Source organism: Mesocricetus auratus, unplaced genomic scaffold (genome assembly GCF_017639785.1).
Source record: "Mesocricetus auratus isolate SY011 unplaced genomic scaffold, BCM_Maur_2.0 Super-Scaffold_100015, whole genome shotgun sequence".
In the NCBI taxonomy this organism is placed as follows: domain Eukaryota; kingdom Metazoa; phylum Chordata; class Mammalia; order Rodentia; family Cricetidae; genus Mesocricetus; species Mesocricetus auratus.
In genome coordinates this window covers 31,057,781-31,078,133 of record NW_024429198.1, presented here as the reverse complement: position 1 = coordinate 31,078,133, position 20,353 = coordinate 31,057,781, and the positions used below count along the sequence as shown (strand labels likewise).

General features: G+C 48.7%; 2 protein-coding genes across 2 annotated transcripts; one reads left to right on the top strand and one right to left on the bottom strand.

The window, feature by feature from the left end:
• Nucleotides 1–9,346: 9,346 nt before the first annotated feature.
• On the bottom strand, nucleotides 9,347–10,651 carry Mrpl36 (mitochondrial ribosomal protein L36). The gene is made up of 2 exons (XM_021235510.2): nucleotides 10,436–10,651; nucleotides 9,347–10,180 (listed from the first exon to the last, which is right to left on the bottom strand). Exon 2 carries the CDS (start codon nucleotides 10,165–10,167, stop codon nucleotides 9,862–9,864), a length of 306 nt encoding a protein of 101 aa, XP_021091169.1. The 5' UTR covers nucleotides 10,168–10,180; nucleotides 10,436–10,651; the 3' UTR covers nucleotides 9,347–9,861.
• A 1,975-nt stretch (nucleotides 10,652–12,626) lies between these two features.
• Nucleotides 12,627–19,990, top strand: Ndufs6 (NADH:ubiquinone oxidoreductase subunit S6). Its single transcript, XM_005065447.4, has 4 exons — nucleotides 12,627–12,782; nucleotides 13,265–13,318; nucleotides 19,455–19,577; nucleotides 19,825–19,990. Exons 1-4 carry the CDS (start codon nucleotides 12,675–12,677, stop codon nucleotides 19,888–19,890), a joined length of 351 nt encoding a protein of 116 aa, XP_005065504.1. The 5' UTR covers nucleotides 12,627–12,674; the 3' UTR covers nucleotides 19,891–19,990.
• The last annotated feature ends 363 nt before the right edge of the window (nucleotides 19,991–20,353 follow it).

Sequence of the window (20,353 nt, the reverse complement as noted above, 5' to 3'; positions counted from 1 at the left end):
CAAACAGCCCAATTAACATAAGGCATTTTTATATACTTTTAGTTTTTGTTGTCCATAACTATTAGACAAATGAAATAAAAGTAACAATTTTAAAAGAGCTCTGTTTTGGAAAAAAAATCATTATGAAAGTATGCCCTGGGGAATTATCTCTGAGCTCATGGGGGACAGAGCTGTTTACAGTACGTGAACAGCAAGGGATTGAGATCAATGAGGACAGAATAAAGCAGAAGTAGCTACAACATGGACTTTAATTCATTAGAAGTCCAGAGAAGGCAAAGAACCCATGGTCTTTAGCCTGACTTGAGTCTTCACTTTCAGAAAGGGGAATTTAGCCTTCATGCTGAGGAACCAGACAATGCTGACTTTTTATTTTTAAGTCTTAGCTGCTGTAGTATTTTGCTCTTTACTCTTTTGACCCATTGGTGTGGTACCCCAGACTTCAAACCCTTGTCCCTATACGGGATTGTCCTTGTAGAGAAAAGAAACATAAAGGGTGCACACAGGAAGGTATCAGCATTCACATCTGTGGGCAGGAATAACCTGCAAGGAACAAAGTCCACGTTCAACTAAATCTTCCCTTTCCCCACCCCTGAAATCTTCAGGCAGGGGCATGTTGGTCTCTAGAGAAGTCATCACAGGTGAAGATGGGGCAGGAAACAGCTGCCATGAAGTCCATCTATGTTGGAGTCCTGCCTGATTGGATCTCTTGTTTTCATGAACTTGGTAGGAAGGTTTAAGTAAAAAGAAAACAGTGGTGGGCTGGAAATCAAGGCAGAAAAGGCAGCTTCTGATTGGACTACAAGCTGAGTGACCACAGGTCACAAGGTCAACACTAGCCATGTTTTAGACTAGCATCTATCTGTCCATGGCGTTTGTCCCAAGCAGACCCTTTGTCCCCAGAGTGAAGGGTGTGTGAGAGCACGGTGTGTGTGAGCATATGTACGCCTGTCTGTGCCACATGTGCGTGTGTCTTCCCTCAAGAAGGGTAGCATGTCCCCAACCCCAACCTGGTACTCTGAGCCCTGGGGGGGGGGCTGTTTTCCCCAGGAATTAGGCTAGCTCAGTGGGGAATAACCAATTTTCTGTGTTTATTTGTTTCTTGTACAAGAAGGCTTCTGTTTGGTTCTAATGAGTAGCTTTTCCTAAAGAGAAGCCATAATAGCAGCAGAAACGTAAGTAGATTCTGTAAACTTGTAATCATACGTGTCAAACACACTGTGGTATTTTTCCCTGTAAAATAGAAACAGTGAGAAGCCACAGAGAGTGGGTGCGGGAAATCGTGTTTTCCCTGACAGAAGTTAATTCTAAACTAAGTATTCCCCCGCAAGAAAGGCAGGGAAACATTTTACATGTCTATCATTTGTCCTTAGAGGACTAGAAACAAATATGTTTCTTAGTACTCGACACCAGCATTATTTCAGTGGCCTCAGGCTATGTGCTGTTTCCTCTAGTTGGTGGAGCTGGGGCTGGGAGGGGGTGAGAAAACAGCTCAGCTGTGCTGCATTAGGGGGAACACGTCCTGTGGTTTAGTCAGAACCAACAGAAGAGCCTGGGTCCAGAGCCGTGGGTCGACAGGCAGTGGAAGGGGCCAAAGACAGCCAGTTCCCCAAGGCCCCAAACCAGGAGTGAAACTCAGCAAGGTGTGCATGAGGATTCTCCCTCCATGCTGGCATCCTGGGTCACTGTTATCAAATCTCTCAGTCAGCACGGGTGTAGAGCCCACAAGAAGAGTAGGGCCACGGATTTCTAGAAGGCTCCATCAGAGAGCGCTGTGTGTAGTAGCTTCTCCCTCAGTGTCAAGGCCCTGGCCAGGCTGCAGAATCTTCTGCAGATGTGGAAATGAGAAACTCTCTGACACATGAACCACAGTCACACGCTGCCTCAATTCAGGGTAGCAGCCCCGGCTGCAGAGGACACTGTGAGTTTTGGTAGAGGAGGTTTGCTGGCATGCATCAGGCTCTCCGAGTGTCAGCCCGGTGCTCTACCACGGAGCTGCATCCCAGTCCCAGCCGCACCTTGGTGAAAAGGAAACCTACAGGGCTGACTACTGCTTTGGGAAGAGGCAGCTATTATACTTCAATTTGACCTTCCAGAAGTTTCTCCTGAGGGCCCTAGAGCTGTGTCCCTCCTCATAGACACTGGAGCTGAGTATTAGAGTGGCTAAATACAGAATTGCCCAAACAAAAATCAACCTACATAGCTTCAGATAGAGAAAACACTCTGGGTTAAGAGCTCAGGATAGTCCTTCCCCACCTGGGTCCAGCAGAGGAGCCAAGCGCACTATCTGGCACATTCTCCCTCCACTGCAGACCAGCCTGGAGGGGGGCATGAGCACCTAACCTTTCAGGGTTGATGCAGGGCTGAGTCAGACCAAGGCCCTCATGGGAACCCATAGGAATGTCCTCTGTGCACCTGATTGTGTCTCTGTCCTGGGAATCCAGGCTGAGGGTGTTGGGCTGGTGCTGGCCCTTTCGGTTCTTCTGGGTGAACACAGGTCCTTTGTAGGTGTTCTAAAATGCCCGGCATGATACTGGAGGGAGCTGAACCTGTGAACATCTTCTTGCAGGAACTTTTTAGGCTGTTGGCTTCTATCCCTCTCCTTCCTTTCTTCCTTCCCTTCTCCAAGTCACCAGTGTCCCCTAGGTCACAAGGGACTCCTGTAGGTATGGCATCTCTTCTATCTGCCTCTGTCTTTCTAACCTTATTTTACTCTTTCTTCTCCTCCCTCTTCTGCTCCCTCCCTTCCTCCCTTCCTCCCTTCCTCCCTCCCTCCCTCTCATGTACATGCTGTATGACTATTTGGTATAGCCAAGAGGTAACTCTGCAGTCCTTCTTCCTACCCAGTCTATGGCCAGTCACCACTGACCTGGAGACAAGAGGAAGGAAACACAGTCTTTAGTCCCAGGAGAACTTCATACAGTCCTAAGCAAACAAGGTGTCCTCTTAGTCTCAGAAAGCTCCAAGGCGATGCAGATGCCACCCTTCAGTGATTTGAGGTAGCTTAGGATGACTCAGGGGGCCCTATGATGACTTCCAGTATCATAAAGGAACAAAGAAGTCCCTGTGTGTGCCAGAATGCAGGTGACAGGCTTTTGTTCACTAGGGTGGCCTTCGAGAGAACTCTTGCCACTGGTGCCTGATGGTGTTTCAGGATCTCTTTGGAAAGCCAAAGACACATTTTCAGAAAGCTCTTTCTCATCCTATCTTACCCTGGCCCAGGTGTTAAGTACCTGGAAGAGTGGAATCCATCAGAGTTGGTGGTGGTGGTGATTGTAGTGGCCTGGGAATGACAACAGAATACCACATGGCTGTTGTTATAATTTAAGGAAAGCATCATGGTGCGAGAGAAAGATGCAACAGGGTTAAAGCAGAGGAGCTTTTATTAGGGAAAGGGAAGGGGAGAGGGAAGACCAGCCTCTGGGGACAGGAGTAGCAGGAGAGAGGAAAGAGGGACAGAGAGGGAGAGAAAGAAAGAGAGGAGGATGGGAGGTGGGCAGGGTTCTTTTAAAAAGGAACGTAATGAATATGCACAGGTGCTCTTACTGGTTGCAGCTGAGGGTATATCCTGTCAGAACCCCAAGGGCAGGCCAGTACAGATGCCTGAATACTAACAGCCATGTGTGATTGTTAATCTTGATTATCAACTTCACTGGATTTAGAATCATTATGGAAACACACCCCAGGGTGTGACTGTGAGGGTGTTTCTAGAATGATTTAAACGAAGAAGAAAGACCCATCCTAAATGTGGACAGCACCCTTCCACGGGCTGAGGTCCCAAGCTAATCTGACCACCAGCAATCACCCCTCTCTGCTTCCTGTGGGTGAAATGTGACATTAGTTTCACTCTGCCTCTGCCATGCTTCCTCATCATGAAGGACCGTGTCCCTTCAGACTATGAACCCAAATTAAGCCTGTTCCTTAAGTCACTTTTATCAGGTGTTTGTTACAGCAACGAGAAAATGAACTAACACACATGGTGGTGGGATTCAAACACATGTCACTCTAGCCCTCAAACATCCCTTTGTGATATTACCTCCTTAGATATGTCTCCCTGCAAAATCACGGGGCACAGGCACCGTGGTTGCAGCCAGACACGTTCCAGAGCCAGGCGGGTTGGGGCTCTGAGCAGTTCTGCTCATGGTCATTTTTCTCTGGCCTGATCACAAGGATTGAGCCCAGTGTCTCATTACAGACCCCAGAAAGACTTGTAGGTTCCCAGTGAAGTTTGCTCTTCCTGGGGACAGGCTGCCCTCCAATGTCCACAGCCTTCCAAGTAGAGCAAGCCCCTGAGTGAGGCCTGAGAAAAACCATGGGATATGGACATGTAAGGGGTCTGCCAATCTGCTAAAAGAACTGGTCCATCTCTCTCTTAACTCTGTGGTTGGATGGCACGACTAGAGCAACATCTCTACCAGGGCTGTGGTAAGAAGAGTACTCTTGACTGAAAGGAACTGGATCAGCGTGAAGTTCTCTGTTGAAGAGAAAGTTCCCAGACTGCACCACAGCCAGGTGGAGATGCCACAGCCAGGGGGTTCTTCTGTACCACAGCCAGGGGCATGTGATGCACCACAGCCAGGGGAGTATGCCAACATCAATACACTCGGGACTAATATTTTCCATGCTGTTATCTTCCTTCACGTGTCCTCAAGCCACATACTCCTGGGTACTTCTCCCTACCCATCAATCAATTTCCTCCCGAAAAAGCTAGACATCCTTAGCTTCCCAGGCAGTGTTTAGAAAAGCCCCTTGCCTGATATGTGTTCCTGCCTCTGTATGTAGGGGACTCTCCTCTGTCCTGGAACTGCTGAGCCCAAAGAAACTCCTTTCTATCATGTCTACTTTTCAAAAATGATTTGTGGTCCAGATATTAATCAGGAGCCAAGGCCTCTTCTGTGTTTTGGTTGGGGTATCTACCAATGCACTTGCATGTACAGACATACAACACATTCATGCAAGCATACACACATATTCGTGAACACCCACCATACATGGGCAAGCATACCTGCACAATTCACAGGTGAGCTCACACTGACAATGTACACCCACAGTGATGCAACACATATAAATACACCATGTGTGTGTACTGTTTGCACATCACCGCAAAAACCCAACACATGAGCAGAAATGCATGTATGCATGCGTCCTCATAAATGAACACTACACAAACACACCAGACACGAACACTCTTTGCTTTTACAAACATATCATCCCACACCACAATGACCTAATGCACATGCATGCACACATGGGGCATGCTCTTCTAAACAAGACCTGGTAGACTCCCTGCCAGCTCTTCCCTTGAGATCTGGACTCATTCCAGGGAAGGCTGAGAAGCCACTGTAGGTCATTCATCTGACACAGGGCTCTGGGATTCCATGGTCCTGAGTGGCCTTTTAAAAGCCCCGAAGTCAGTCACCGGTACTGCCTGTAAGTATGTGTACTTTACAGTATAGTTTCTGAACACACTTGTTCCTCTGGGCCATGTCCATGTGACCCGTTGCTGCCTACCCCCTGCTGCTAGTGTGAGCAATGGTAAGGCTGGGTTCCTTATCAAGAAGGGGATTTGGGGGCCCTTTGAAGAGGCCTTTCTGAGTCCAGAGGCTTGTGTTTGGTGCCTGCTCCAGGGCTGGCACACTCACCTATAAATAATGGTGGTGACAGGTCCCCTGTCAGCACCCGCTGATGGACGGCTCCTTCTCCTGCCATTACAGCCTTGTGACTGTGGGAAAATTAATTTAAGTGGTAGTTAATTTCTAATGAATTCCATTCAAGCGGCTAATATGGTCCCTCGGTGTTATGGTAACCTTCACGGATCATTGCATTATGTAAATAAATTCTACTTTATGCTGGTTTATTAAAAAAGAGAGTAAAGATTGGGAAGTCTGGGCAAGTCTCACACCGTCACACAAACAACCCATAGTATCTGGAAACTCTTTAAAGGGGACAATACAAGCCTGTCCAAGAAGGGACAGCCACAGAATGTTGGAATCATCTATTTTTCCAGGCTTCGCATACACAAGCTCTCTCCCACCTGAATGCATGTAGCTTATGTTGTATTCCAAAGAGAGGGTTTCTACCTTAAGCCACAGTGAACTTGTCTTGTACCTTAGTCTTGGTTTCAACACCTAGGTGGGGCTATCTAGGAGAGGCTTGTCTTAGATGTGGGTGGAAGGAGCTTAGCTTCAAGTCACACTTAGGAGAGTGCCACCAGGAACAAGGCCTTGGCATCTCTGCATAATGTGTAGTGTGCAGTTTGAGGTGTGTGGTGTATGGTTGTAGTGTGTATGCTGAGGGAAGTAAGCTTGAAGCAGCGCTGGGAAGAGGAGCAGACCATCTCTCCCTAGGAACTCGCTCACTCACCCTGCATGGGCAGCCCAGCCCATGGCACACAGGAGACGCACAGGGACCTGGTGCTTGTGCACACAGAGGAGTCTAGATGCTCTTGAAATCACTCCAGCCTGAGTCTTCATTCTCACCCACACTGAAGCCCTTCCCTGTCTCCCTCTACTCTACTCTTTAGCCCTGTCATCATCATTCCTGGAAGGGGCTTGGCTTCCTGGTGGCGAGTGTAGCATTAAATATCTCTGTACCCTGGTGCTGTCCCGTCCTGCTATAGCTCTTGGCTTCCCCTTGCCTAGACAAGCCTCTTCCACACAGCTGAAGCCATCTCTTCTTCTTGGGGTCCATGCAGCCCATAATCTTCAAGATCATTCATTCTCTTTTCATCTAATACAATATTCAGATCACCCGGAGATGGTCCTTACAATAGTAGCTACCATAATAGGTGATGGCTCAATAGCGGAGTTCACTCAGGGTCTTCCACATCACAGCCAGTCTCATGGAGCCTCTTTTGTCTCATCTTTGTCACGGTATGAAGAGGTTCCTAGGTTTCTGGCCCCTTCTGTCTAAACAGAATATACAAGTCACAGTCACAGACTGCCAAGAACACACATACATCTTTATTGTTTAACATGAAGAAGTGCACATCTGAAACCCTGAAATTGAGTTACACAAAAAAAGCTATCTCATCATGTTGCAAGTTGACTGTTTTGTGTTAGGTCTCATTCATAGTTTTCCTGGGCCACACGTGGCTTGTAGACTGTGACCTCTCGGGGGCACTGGTATTCTGCTAAGATGTCAGTGGGGCAAACACTTAGGTGCCAGCTGGGAGCTGTGCTTGTGAGACATCTGGTCTACCTGAAGGACACAGGTGGCATCAGCCAGTCACTGGCCAAAGATACCAAAGGGAGGGCCACTCTGGTCAGTGTCCGGCATCTTGTGAGGGCAGAGGACTAGAGACAATGTCTTGGTTTACAGGTTTTTATTTGGCCATTAGAGTCTACAGGGTCTAGTCAGAACATTGTGAAGCTGTTCCAGGGAAAGGAACTAAAGTAACTAATGTTTCTACCACATTTTACTCAAAGAATTAAATGCTTTTCTGGGAAAACCAGCTTGGTAAATTAAGGCTTTAAATATTTAAATTTAGAAAAAAGTACAGTATTTTAAGACTTAAATTTTTCATCATGACAAAAATAAAAATAAATCAACCAGTGAAAAGAAGGGAAGCGTGCTCATCAGACTTCTGTAGCATGCTCCTGCCTGCACTCCGGATGCCATAGCTTGGGTGGCCACCTGCAAGCATTCCTGATCAGGTATCTATCAGGTCAGGGTAACTTGGGCCTAGCGGCCAGGGAAGAACCCACTAACTCTATCCTGTCAGTACAACCAATCCAGCAGAAGACTGGAACTGGGGTTCCCTGGGCCTGCCAGAGCTGAGGTGGCAGACCTGACACTAGAATTCCAAAAGCCAGGTCCTAGGAAGTTCTGTCTGTCCTCATTCCCCTCTCACCTGGAAGCTGGTGGGGCAGGTTGAATTTTCTGCACTGTGAGCAGCCCCTGAGGGTCACTGTCACTGGTATGTGGTGCCATCTCCTGAAGAAAAGACTACAGCTAGTGCCCTGAAGATCAGACAAACCGTCTTACAAAAGCCATTCTCAATGACTCAAAGCTGTGAACCATGAGAAACATCTAATGAGAGGTGAGCCAGGCACTCCCCATGCAAATGGCCATGAGTGTCTTTATATCGACAAAAATCCTACCCCACCCGGGCTCCGCCTGTTGCCAGGGGTTAGGGTGGATGAGTTAGGCTATTCAAAAGTTTAGTTATCTTTACTGAAAACAACTTCAACTGGAGAATTCTGGAAATAAAAGGATGACAAACGTCCTATATTACTAATGCAGTGACAGGCACACACGGATTCTTCTGATTCTGACATTATAGCTTTGAAACTTTCCCATCTTTTAGACAGGGAGAAAGGTGCCCAGAATGGAATGGAATGTCAGGCAGCTAAAAACGGTGGAGTTGGGATTCACATCTTAGCTCTTCCACTAAGTCCCAGAAGCAGAACTTAAGTGGCCTCATAGAAGTGACCACGATGAGAAAAGGGTGCTTCTGGCCAGGACTGTCCAGTCACCCTGGGTCAGGGCCCTCTACTGGCCAGGTGTTTAAGTGGGTTTCTGCTCCTCACCTCCTGCTGCCTGGGCCCATCAGAGGCTTGTAAACCCATAGTGTGTGACCTTGTGTGGAGAATGAGCCTGAGGACTTGCTTATAGTGTTGTTTGTGCCAGGTCCTTCTCCTACTAACTTGGCTTTTCTCATCACCAGACTCTCTTGTGTCCCCAGACTCTCCTCCAGGCTTCATGTTCACACGTATGTTTACACATGCTCTTCAAAATGCAACAGATCACACAGCACATGGTTTTCCTGTCTCCTTTAGAAATACACTACTGCCAGGATCCCTCCTCTCAAAGCCTTGTCTGGAGGGTCCCTGCTCACATGAGCCTGTTCACCAAATATCAGACCTTTACCTGTCTACAGTCCCGACAGCTATTGTAAGACCCCAGGAAAAGGCCATGGCCCATCTCCTGTAACCACCCACTGAAAACACCTCTGACCTCATCACACTCCAGGAAAACGATGCAGAGTGCCAGGTATCATTCCCTGGAGGGACAGAGGGTCCACAGCACTTTGCATCAGAGTCACAGGGCCACAACAGATGCTGTAGTCTGGAATGCAAGTAGACTATACAAGGTGAAGCTGAAGTTCACTGGACTAGTGAGATTTAAAAACCACAAAAAGGCACAGTGCCCAAGACCTACTCCAAGGAGAGCACAAACCCCAGCCCCGCTTTTTAATACTAATGAACGTAAGCTTTGAAAAACAGCGGGTGTCCTAATGCTCCCTTCAGAAGCCAGTATGCTTTGTCATTTTCATGGAGCTGAAAATGGACTAACCCCCCTCCGAAAGTACAAATTTGCTGGTATAAAGAACACTACTACTCCAACATTTAAGAACAGTCGTGACAAACATTTTTAATTGGTATCTGAAAGTCATCTACATGTAAACAAGATTTTCCTTGAATAAGGTTGGGACAGTCACTATTCAACAACATTGTTTATTTTTAAAGTAGGACTGCAGCGCTCCCCTCAGGGACCTTCCGGCTCACTTGGCTTCTTGGAGGCACTTGCATTCTGCTGCGTTTGATAAGGAATGCGGGGGAGGCAGAGGCAGGAGGTTCTCAGGTCAGCCAGGGCTACAGAGCCAGACCTTGTCTCAAGAGATAAGGCCAGCCTTGCATTCCAGTTTCTTCTGTCCTCTAGTTCAACACACAGCTGCAGGAACAGTAACAACCCTTCTCCATCTGCAGCTCTGGACTGACTAGATTTGAAGGAACTGGGCTACGACTCAGGGAGGAAAGCGGAGTTCAACAAAACCCTAAGGCCCACAGATCTCAGGTTCCAGAATGCTTGCATTTATTTTTCTTTGCTACGGTGAGACGAATTTCCCACGGGCATTTGCCCTTACATTTGCCTCTGCTTATGCCTGGGGTTGGTCTTACAGAGTACGAACCAGCGCCCACGCCTCTTCACCATGTAGCAGTCCCTGCAGCGCTTCTTGAGGACACCCTTGGTCTTGAAGCCCTGTGACGGCTGCAGGGGCGGCAGGGGGCGGCCCCAGAGAAGTGAGCGCACCTCTGCGCAGGGTTTGGTGCTTGGCAGGGTCCCCAGGAGGAATGAGAAGGCTCGGGGCTTCACCGCGAGGCGGCTCAGGTGCAGGAACGGACGCATGAGCGAAGCCGCAGCGCTTCTCACGAGCAGGGCGGCCATGCTGAGGCCAGACCTGTGGGGAGACAAGCGTGGTCATCGGGTGCTGCACGTCAGTAGGAAAACAACGGCCCTCCCTGGAGCCGGAGGGCAGAGCACACTTATCAGGCTTATACTCAAGGCTCCGCGCCCCGCAGCGAGTCCCCCCCCCCCCGGAAGTCAGAGAATCGTGAAGCACAGCTCGGCCAGGGCCCCCGCCCGCACTCCGGGTCAGCAGCCCGGTCACGAGCCTCCGCCTGCCGCCCACGGAACGCGAGACACAGACCCGCACCTGGGAAAGGGTGCCACCCGCGGCGAGTTCGGGCCCACACGACCTCAGACGCCGGCTACCGGAAGCTTCCGCGTCTGCGCAGTGCGGCGGGGAACGCCACTGCCAGAAAGAAAGATGGCGTGTGGTCACGTGGAAGCGGAAGCCCAAGGAGTGTGCTTCCGGAGATACAGCCCTCCCTTGAGAGTCCTGTAGGTTCGCACTGCTGCTGTGGGTGCTGGAACAGCTGTGGACTGGGAGGACCTGTGCCCACGAGGGGAAAGGAAAAACTAAGTACAAAAATGCAGACGTAGACTGAGAAAGAAACTTCCAACGGTGAATATATTGATTGGAAAACAACAACATCCAGATACACATGTTTCCATTAAGTGACATTCTGGCATACATAGGATAAGGTCAGGAGAGCACGCGCAGACATTGCTTTAGTTAAGTCTCCCCCCTACCCCAAACTTTGAAAAGCTCCAAGAAGTGTGGGAAGACTTTGACAGTGAACTCCCCACACCATCACGGGCTTCTACAGTTAACTCTTCTATCTCGGGTTTCAGGCAGTTCGTAAATCCACCCTTCTTATTTCTTTATGTATAGCAAAGTAGGTTGCCAGAAGGCTACCCTCCCATCTCTGACTCTCAGTCTCACGCTTCACACAAGGTTCACGTAGCACCTGGACGTGGGAATGCCTTGACCCCAGAGTTGTCTCGCTTTAAAAAGAGAGATGGCTCAGGAGTCAAAAATGCTTGCCATTCAACCCCCATTACCCATGTGGAAGAGACCGACTTCTAACTTGTGGCATCCAGACGTGTGAGAACCCATGTGTGTAAGTATGAACACACATGTACACACACACACACACACACACACACATACACACGAGTAATACATTTTAAAAAGAGACAAATCAGGGCTGGAGAGATGGCTTAGTGCAGTAGTTCTCAACCTTGCCAGTGCTGCAACTTTTTAATACAGTGCCTCATGTTGTAGTGACCCCCCAACCATAAAATTGCTTTTGTTGCTACTTCAGAAATGAAATTGTGCTGCTGTTATGAATTGCAATGTAGATATCTAACATGCAGGATATTTATTGATGTAACCCCCATGAAAAACTTGTCTGACCCCCAAAGAAGTCGCCACCCACAGGTTGAGAAACCTCTGGCTTAGTCTATTAAGATCACCATCATTCAGTCCCCAGCAACCACACAGCAGCTCAAACCATCTGCAACTCCATTTCCAGGAGATCCTACACCCTTTTCCTGGCATGAGGCACCCGCACATGTGACCATATATAGGTATATATACTCATACATGTAATATAAAAGGAAATAAATCCCTTTAAAAGAGGATGAAAGACGAATCTGTAGAACATGGTGTAGTGAAATGAAATTAGCCTGAAATCCCAGTACTCCAAAGGCTGAGATAGGAAGATGGGGCGTACTGCTTTGCCTGGGCAATTCAGGTCCACATTTGTTTGGAGGCTTTTTTGTGCACCCTTGTGCTTTCCTACCTCCTCTGGTCATCTTCCCTTTGTCTTCAGACTCAACTAGTGCTCATGCTATGGCTGAAGCAGAGGGGTAAGTGCCAGGTCATCAGTCTCCAGCCCTGCCCAAGGACCCCAAACAGCGCACGCTTGTTTGTAGCACGTTCTTGGAATTAATGATCGTCCCTCCTAGTCTAGGGTCCGTGTCCTTCCTATCCACACCTGAGCAAAGTTGCACACTGTAGTTCTGAGGAAGGTTCTGACTCGCATTCAAGTGAGACGGGCCAGCCAACAGACTCTGCAGAGTTACAGCGGGCGGTTTGCATCGCGTCTATTTAGTAGCTTTTCAAGGTTGCTTTTCCATGCCAGGTAAATTCGCGGGGAATCTAACTGGAAACTTGATTAGCGCTGTTGCAAAACTTCTCAGAAGTCTCCCCTTCCCTCCCCAACACACACGACCAGAAAAGCTAAGTGCATGTCCTGTTTCTACTGCTGAACAATCTATTTAACTCAGTAAACATTGAAACTTTGCATTTTCTCTAGGGCCATAAAAGCTCACACAGAACATCATCAGTTTCCCCTTTGAACACCACGCACAGTTAACCCGCAGCTCCGCGCCCCATCCAGCAGCAGAACCTGCCTGCCAGTACACCGCCCGCCGGCCCAGGGAAACCTCAGGACGAAATAAATCCCGCGAGTGCGGTCCCGCCGACAGCTGTGCGCCTGCGTCGGCGCCTCGTGCGACGCGCTGGGTCAAGGGTCACTGGCAAGATGGCGGCGGCGTTGACCTTCCGCCGGCTGCTGGCTCTCCCTAGGGCTGCACGGGCTTTCGGGGTGCGAGTGTCGCCGAGCGGGGAGAAGATCACGCATACCGGCCAGGTAACGGCCGCGGCGGCCACGCCTGGAGCCCGAGACTGACGGTGGCAGGGCGCGTAGCAAGGTGTGCTTCTGCCAGGCTCGCGCGCAGCCCTACCGGGCTCACCTTGGGGTGCAGCCCGCAGCCCTGCTTTGACTTCTGGCAGGTGGCTTCCGGTTGGGAGTTGGTATTCGCTTATTCTTTGGATCATATCTTTATATTTAGTTCCAAGTTTTGGTAGTAGGGAATAAAACGATTCTAACATTCAGTATAATGGCGAGGATTAAAAAACCCAACAACCAAGAGCAGTGTCTCCTTGAAATGTCGCCTATTGGAGTCGGCCGTCAGTGAAGGCAGGGGCTTGTCTCCAGTCTGCACTACAGTCTGTCATTACCATGGGACTCCTTCAGTACAAGTACACTGCCTTTTGTCCTCATCAATAGCTGTAGACCACAGGGAACATTGTCCTGTGATACTTTGGTCTTTTTATTTTTTTCCCCCGTAGGTTTATGATGACAAAGACTACAGGAAGATTCGGTTTGTAGATCGTCAGAAAGAGGTAAGTGAGATCTAGTGAAAGAGATAAGACTTCATAAAGCCTAAGTAGGCTGAGCAGCTCTGGCAAGATGTCTGAAGTGTATTGAGCACCAATGTACCACTGTCATTCTGCACCTCACCCGGGGGTGGGTCGTGTTGAAACCCAGGCACAGAATGAGATGTAAAGAAACAAGTGGATTTCATGTTTATACCTGGCCCACCTTCGAGGCGGCTTCATGTGTCTGTGAATATCCTCAGATCTGAGGCATTGGCTGATCCCAGGCTTCTCAATGGAGCTGGTATTTAGTATGTGCCGGTTTAACATGGAAGTGCTAAAGGAATTCCCACATGTCCCAAGCACCCTAGAAATCCTGGAGTCCTAAATGTAAATTGTGTCAACTCCCTGCTCCCTCGAAATACACAGCACCTTCTAATAGTAGTCGGGGTTTTCATAGCACAATCTTGTTTTTAGCCTCGTATTTGTCATAGTGGTTTTATTGCTGTGACAAAACACCATGACCAAAAGCAGCTTGGGGAGGAAAGGGCTCACTTCATTTTATAACTCTCAGGTCAATTCTGGGGGAAGTCAGGGCAGGAACTGAATGAGACCGTTGAGAAATGCTGCTTAATGGCTTGGTTTGCTCAGCCTGTTTTCTTACTATACCCAGGGGCACCAGTCAGTCTAGAGTGTCAGACTGATCTGGGTCCTACCGTGTCAGTCGTCAAGAAAATGCCTCCGCAGACGTGCCTGCATGCGAGTCCTATGGGGGCATTTTCTCTATTGAGTTGCTCTTCACAGATGATCCAAACATATGTCAAGTTGACACAAAACTAGTCAGTACAACATCTCTTACAGTAAAGGAAGACACACTGTTGAAATTCACTCTCCTGGTGACTTACTGAGGCAAGGTTTTTATAGTTTTCATCAACTAGATTGTGCTGTGCTCCACCGTCATATTTGCAAGTGTCTTGTGGCTGGGCTGAGGGTCAAGCCGCTGAGGAGTACATGTGTCCTGACTCCCTAGCTTGATTGTCTCTGTGGTTTCTGGCTGGCCTGGTGGAGGGTCCAGGGAAGAGTTTAAAGATGAGCTGAGAAAGTAAAGCTAGTGTGGGTGGACAGAGCCTTGTGCCAATGAGAGCTGGTCTGGACCTGCCCTGCTCTGATGGATGGCACCCACGTCATCCTGGCGCCTTGTCCTGCTTCAGCACCGTATGCGTCTGGGTGCATATCTCTGTGGTGAACATTTGTTTGCTGGGTGGCGAGGAGGTTCTTTGTTTAAACACAAATTCCATTCTTGGGTAATTTAAAATATTTACTTATGTTGGTCTTGCCAATTTTTATCCTTTTGGTGGTGCTGGGGTGGAACTCAGGCCCCATATGTACCAGGTTAAGTGTGGTGCCTTTGGATGGAGAGTACTGCAGAGTCCTGTTGGTCTGTAGGAGGTGTGAGTCCCGTGTACACGCTTGATGGCTGTGCCTGGCCTTACAGAGTTGGTGAACCATTTTGGAACCTAGGTATTTACTCAGCTCCACATCTACAGGGCACTCTCCCCATTGCAGTTTCCCTCTGTCTCTAGTCTGAGTTTCTTCAGTCGTAGGTTAGGAAACGAGCTGTATCTGGATTTGATATAAGGGCTGTGAGTGACAGGGGCAGTTAGACCAGATCTGCAAGAAGGCTGGGAAGCGTTCAGGAGGATCCTGACTGACCATGACCTGAGGGGTTCGATGCCTGCAAAGGACTGGGCCTAGGTTTGAGGTTATTGTTCACCCTGAGAGGGTGCTGCATCTGTGCTACCTATCTTTGCCCTGTAAGAAAGGCCAGACGTCAGGCCTGATGATGTAGAGCAGATGGTACCCTGGGACCCCTGAGTGAAGAAGAGGCGGGGCAGTCTGTTACTTGATTGTCACACTTGCACTGAGGATGGATAGTACTGTGGTGGGGTGTGGTCACAGCAATCTTGTCCACAGTTGGGGACTTCTTGGTGTCACTGGTATCTCTGGTGTCATGTTCGGGGCTTTACCTCTGGGATTGGTGGCCACCCAGTGGTCACAGACAAGGACAGCACAGAAAGTGCAAGGGAGCCCTTGCTTCACTGAGCTGCCACCCTCGGCCCCTTGGAAGGCAGGGACACTTGCAGTTTGAAACTAAGCAGTTGGGCAGAGTATAGGACACCAGGAGATTGGGCTACTGTTCACAGGGCTGTGCTGATTTTCTGTTGTCAAGGTTGAGAAGCAAACCTCCATAAGGGACATAGTCTCCTCAGAGCTATGACTGTAAAGTAATCTGAATTTAGAAGGCTGTAGCCTATCATAAATACTGCTTATAAATCAGTTTACTTCTCAGAGGAAGTATTTGTTAGAAATTCATAATCTCTACCTGGGGCCAGTGTGGCAACTTCCCTCCAAGGCAAGAGCAAATTTCAACAGCCCAGGACAAGCCTGAATGTCATACACACAGCTCAGAGGCTGCTGTGGGCACTACTCCAGTTGTGCCTGTGATTTACAGGCTACACACATATGTACACGTATTGTTTGAATGATCATTGAACAAGCTTTGAGTTTATGCTACACTGATAGCCCTCTGTTCATGGAGCCCACATCTCACAGAGTTGGGTAGTCACCCTGGTCACTGTTCAGTTATTTCATAGCATCCTGGTTTTTTTTTTTATCTTTAATGACTCTGTCTTAGTTTGAAATAAAGGAATATATTTTCTGTAGGAAACCAGATCATAGGCAAACAAACTTAAACCTGAGTGCCCTTTGGCTAAGCCAGCTGCCCACCGAGATGAAAGGGTGGCTTTTATTTGACTTCACCCCTGTGTGAAGGACACACACACTTCACAGTGTTGGACGGTTTAGTCACACTGTGACAAATCCTCAACGGCTCTTCCTGTTGGCTTTCTCCTGTGACCCCACAGTGCTTCCCTCCCCCTTCCTCTAGGGTGGACAGGTTGAACACAGTGTAGATTTGGCATGGGGTTGGGGTGCTTACCACCCAGGCTCTTTGTATTTCTGCTTTGAACCAAGTTCCGAGAAGCAGATGTTAATGGTGGGAGGTCAGGGTGGCCTGGAGTAGTGATTAAGTGACAGGAGGGCAGGCACTTGTCAGTCACCATCGTGGAGGTGTCAGCTGTCCTTCCCACAAGGAGACGGCCAGGGTCCGCAACGGCCTTGATGAATTCCTGCGAGTTTGTTAGTACAGCCTTTGTGACATGCTGTCACCTCTGCAGACTCAGATTTATACCACGGGGCTTCATTTGTATGGCCGCTGCCTTTACTCACACAGTGCACAGAACAAACAGCGTTTCCCAGCAGTTCTAGATGCTGGTGTCAAGGAGCTGATAACTGTCACAGGGGGCTGTGATCACAGAGGACTGTTTGAGGGACTGTGTTGTGGAGAACTTTCTTCATAGGGCACTATGTGTACAGAGAACTGTGTTTGTTACTGTATTTATAGAGGGAGGACTCTTCACAGAGGACTATTCATTACTGTGCTTACAGAACTGTGTTCATGGTGACTGACTGTGTATGGGAGCATGTGGAATCATGGCTGGAGAATATGCCTAATGGCCTTTCCTGCAGCATGCTGCTTCCATTTCCAGTGTCTTCCATGTTTACAGAGATGAACCTCAAATTAGAGGCTGTACCAAGTGATAATCTATAATTGATAATGTGCCTGAAGGATGTCTAACCTTTCCCAGACACACACGTTTCTCACAGTGGAGTCTCAGCGATCCGATGAGAGGGGCCACATCCTGCTTTTATGGCAGTGGTGTCTCCCCTGCACTCCTTTCTGAGCCACATTCGGAGACTTCACATCAAACTTCATACTCCCCCAGCCTGTGAGCTGTCATCTGACTGCACTGGTGAGAGCTGTATTACCACTCCCTATCTGTTCCCCAGGGAGTGCAGGGACTGAGCAGCCTCTGGTTCCCGAAGTCAGTGGCTTTTTTTGATGCGTCTTAAGGCCACTCTGCTGAGGTTCAAGATGGGAGATGCTGGGTGGCACATGCTGGTAGCTGAGTAGTGGCACAGAGCTTCCCTGCTAAAATCACTTCAGAGGACAGCTGATCACCCTCCCCTGCGGAGAGCTGCTGGGGGAGGGAGGATCCTGTTTACAGAAGGGATGCAGTGTGCATGGAGGTCGTGTGTACAGTCAGAACAGTTTGTAGCACTTAGATACTGCTCAGTTCCCTTCCTGTGTGTGTATAGAAGTTGAGGCCCCAGGGTGCAGTTTTGGAGTACTGCCACCCTACCTCCATCTTTTTGTTTTGTTTTGTTTTGTTTTGTTTTGTTTTGTTTTGTTTTTTCGAGACAGGGTTTGTATTGTTTTGGAGGCTGTCCTGGAACTCACTCTGTAGACCAGGCTGGCCTGGAACTCAACAGAGATCCTCCTGCCTCTGCCTCCCGAGTGCTGGGATTAAAGGCGTGCACCACTACTGCACGGCTCCCTACCTCCATCTTAAAGTGAGCTGTGAAGTAGTCTGCAGTAGCCATAGCCTTGTCCATTTCTGGGCTTTGCCCCTGTGGGTTCCATGCTAGGATGTTGGAGTCATTTTGAAAAATAAGAAAGCTGTGAAGTAGAAGGAATAGTATACTGGATCCCTCTTCCCATTTGCTAGGCTTTCACTGTCCACAATGGTGAACTGAGGTAATTTTGAGGCACAGAGTATGACCTTTGCTCTGTTCTGTCAGCATGTGGTCCCACTATCCCAGGTAGTCTGGGAACAAGTATGGAATATGTTAACTGTTCTAGCTTTGCCAGAACACTTCAGTGTTAGGACTTACCTGCAGAGCATGTGATCATGACAACAGAGTTACACCTAGAAAACTACAGTAAATCCTTTAACTGATGTGCTAGCTGTGTTATGCTTTTTAATATGTACAACTAGACTTGGGCCCATAAGTCATGAGGGCAGCTCTAGTACATCTATCTGAGTATTGAGCAGATAGCTGATGCTTCTGCCTGGTGACAGACTTCATGGCGGACAGGAGCCATCTCCAGGAAACGCATGCTGTGGACGTGCAGGTGCAGTGGAAAAACACTAGGTCCAGGGCATTTTTCAAGTGGGCAGAAGGAAGCTCTTAGGAAGTGGCTGCCTGGTTCTGCCCTGGTGTTGAACCTGCTAAGTATCCACTAGTGAAGTAAAAATTGCTCAGAGTCAAGTCTCAGCTGTGAGGAAACCTGGTAAGAGAGACACTAATCATTTCAGTCACTACTCAGTAATCCACCTAACAGAATGCAGCACCAGAGGGAAGGACATCGTAAACAATCATTAAGTGATCAGGCCACTTACCTCTGCACATAAATTGGCCCCGTAAGAAGGGAAGTGCTCACATAACACCAGGCCCCGATTGTTCGTGGGTGGATTCTCTTGGGCCCTTCAGTCTCCAGTATTCCAGGACTATAGGATTTGTTTGTGAATAGAGAGCATGAGGGAAAACTTTGAGATGTTTGCCTTGAACACAAACAATGTTAGAGGAGCTTCTGGTATTTATAGACATGGAGCTCCAGAAGGGCACATGACCCCAGCAGTGAGTGACTAAGAATCAAACTTGAACTCTAGTTACATGGAGAAAAGGGGTGTGGAGACTCCCAGGGTCACAGTCCACAGCAAAGGGTCACCACAGCCTCATACAATTCTGGGCCTGGGAAACAGTGAAGCTGGTCACTGGTGCTGTGGGATGGGGCTCTTTTATTCTGGACAAACCTGTTATGCTGCTACACTGTGTTCCATGTGGGAGATAGATGATACATTATTGCTCCCTGAGATCACATTCTCAGAAAATGCACATGGCAGTGTATAGAGGCCATGTGACCAGCTATACGGTCTGTTGGGTTTGGGAGAAGTGTGGGTACATGTGGGGAGAAAGGAAATGAGATAGAAGCAGGTGACACAAAATGAGCCCAAGTCTCAGCAGTCACTGAAGCCAAGGAAGGGGCAAAGGGAGAATTTGCCCTGTTCCAAGTCTGAAAGTCAGGGATTATATTCCATTTCAGGGGTATGTGGCGTGTACCTACCTGTGTTTAATTGACTTAACTGTTTTGAAGAACCTTGGTGCTCATTTTGAGTGATGCTGTATTGACCCTATAGATTGGATGGATACTGCACACATGACTTGGATGAATTGTGAAGATTTTGTCTGTCTCCTTCAGGTGAATGAAAACTTTGCCATTGACTTGATAGCAGAGCAGCCCGTGAATGAGGTGGACCATCGGGTCATAGCCTGTGATGGAGGAGGTGGTGCCCTGGGCCACCCCAAGGTGTACATAAATTTGGTATGGAGCTAAGCAGCTTGCTCACCTTCCTTCCCAGCACCTGCCCTGGCTCCCCGGGTGTCCCTACCATGCACGGGGTGGACCTAGGCAACAGCCACATCTCAAAGTTCAAACCTCGCCTCGTGTTTTCGCAGGCGTTTCTGGTTGACAATGTATTTCAAGTTCAGCCTGACTTTCGGTGTGCTGTCTAATTGGGAATTGAGGTAAAATTTAAAAGTATGAGATATGTCCTTTGTAATTTTTTCAGGACAAAGAAACAAAAACAGGAACGTGTGGCTACTGTGGCCTGCAGTTCAAGCAACACCGTCACTAGTGTGGGCTGTATCCTGGTCGTCTGACACCTGTGGGGCATCTCCACGTTAGGTGTTTGGGTGTGAGGTCACTGCTCCTGAATAAAAGATGCTACCATCATGGACAGTGGTGTTTGTTCCTTTCATGGTGTGAACTTCTGGAGGTGAATGCTCGTGTAGCAGACATGAGCTGGACAGCTGTCCCTCTAGTGCTGGCTGCTGCGTGTGGGTACCAGGCACTTCCTCAACTCTTCTCATCTGTGGAACGACCAGGAAGTGGCCAAGCAAAGGAGCAGTGAGGAGAGAATCACCTCCCCCTCGTACATACACACCCTGTGGCCTCAGTGTGCCGCACAGCGCTGTCCCCTCACCTCAGATGCAGGGTCCTCCCCCTCCTTACACCAGCAGAGCATCTTCAGACCCCGCTGGAGCCTTTACAGTTACTGGCCCAGTGACAGATGTGCTGCATATTTAACCCCGCATTAT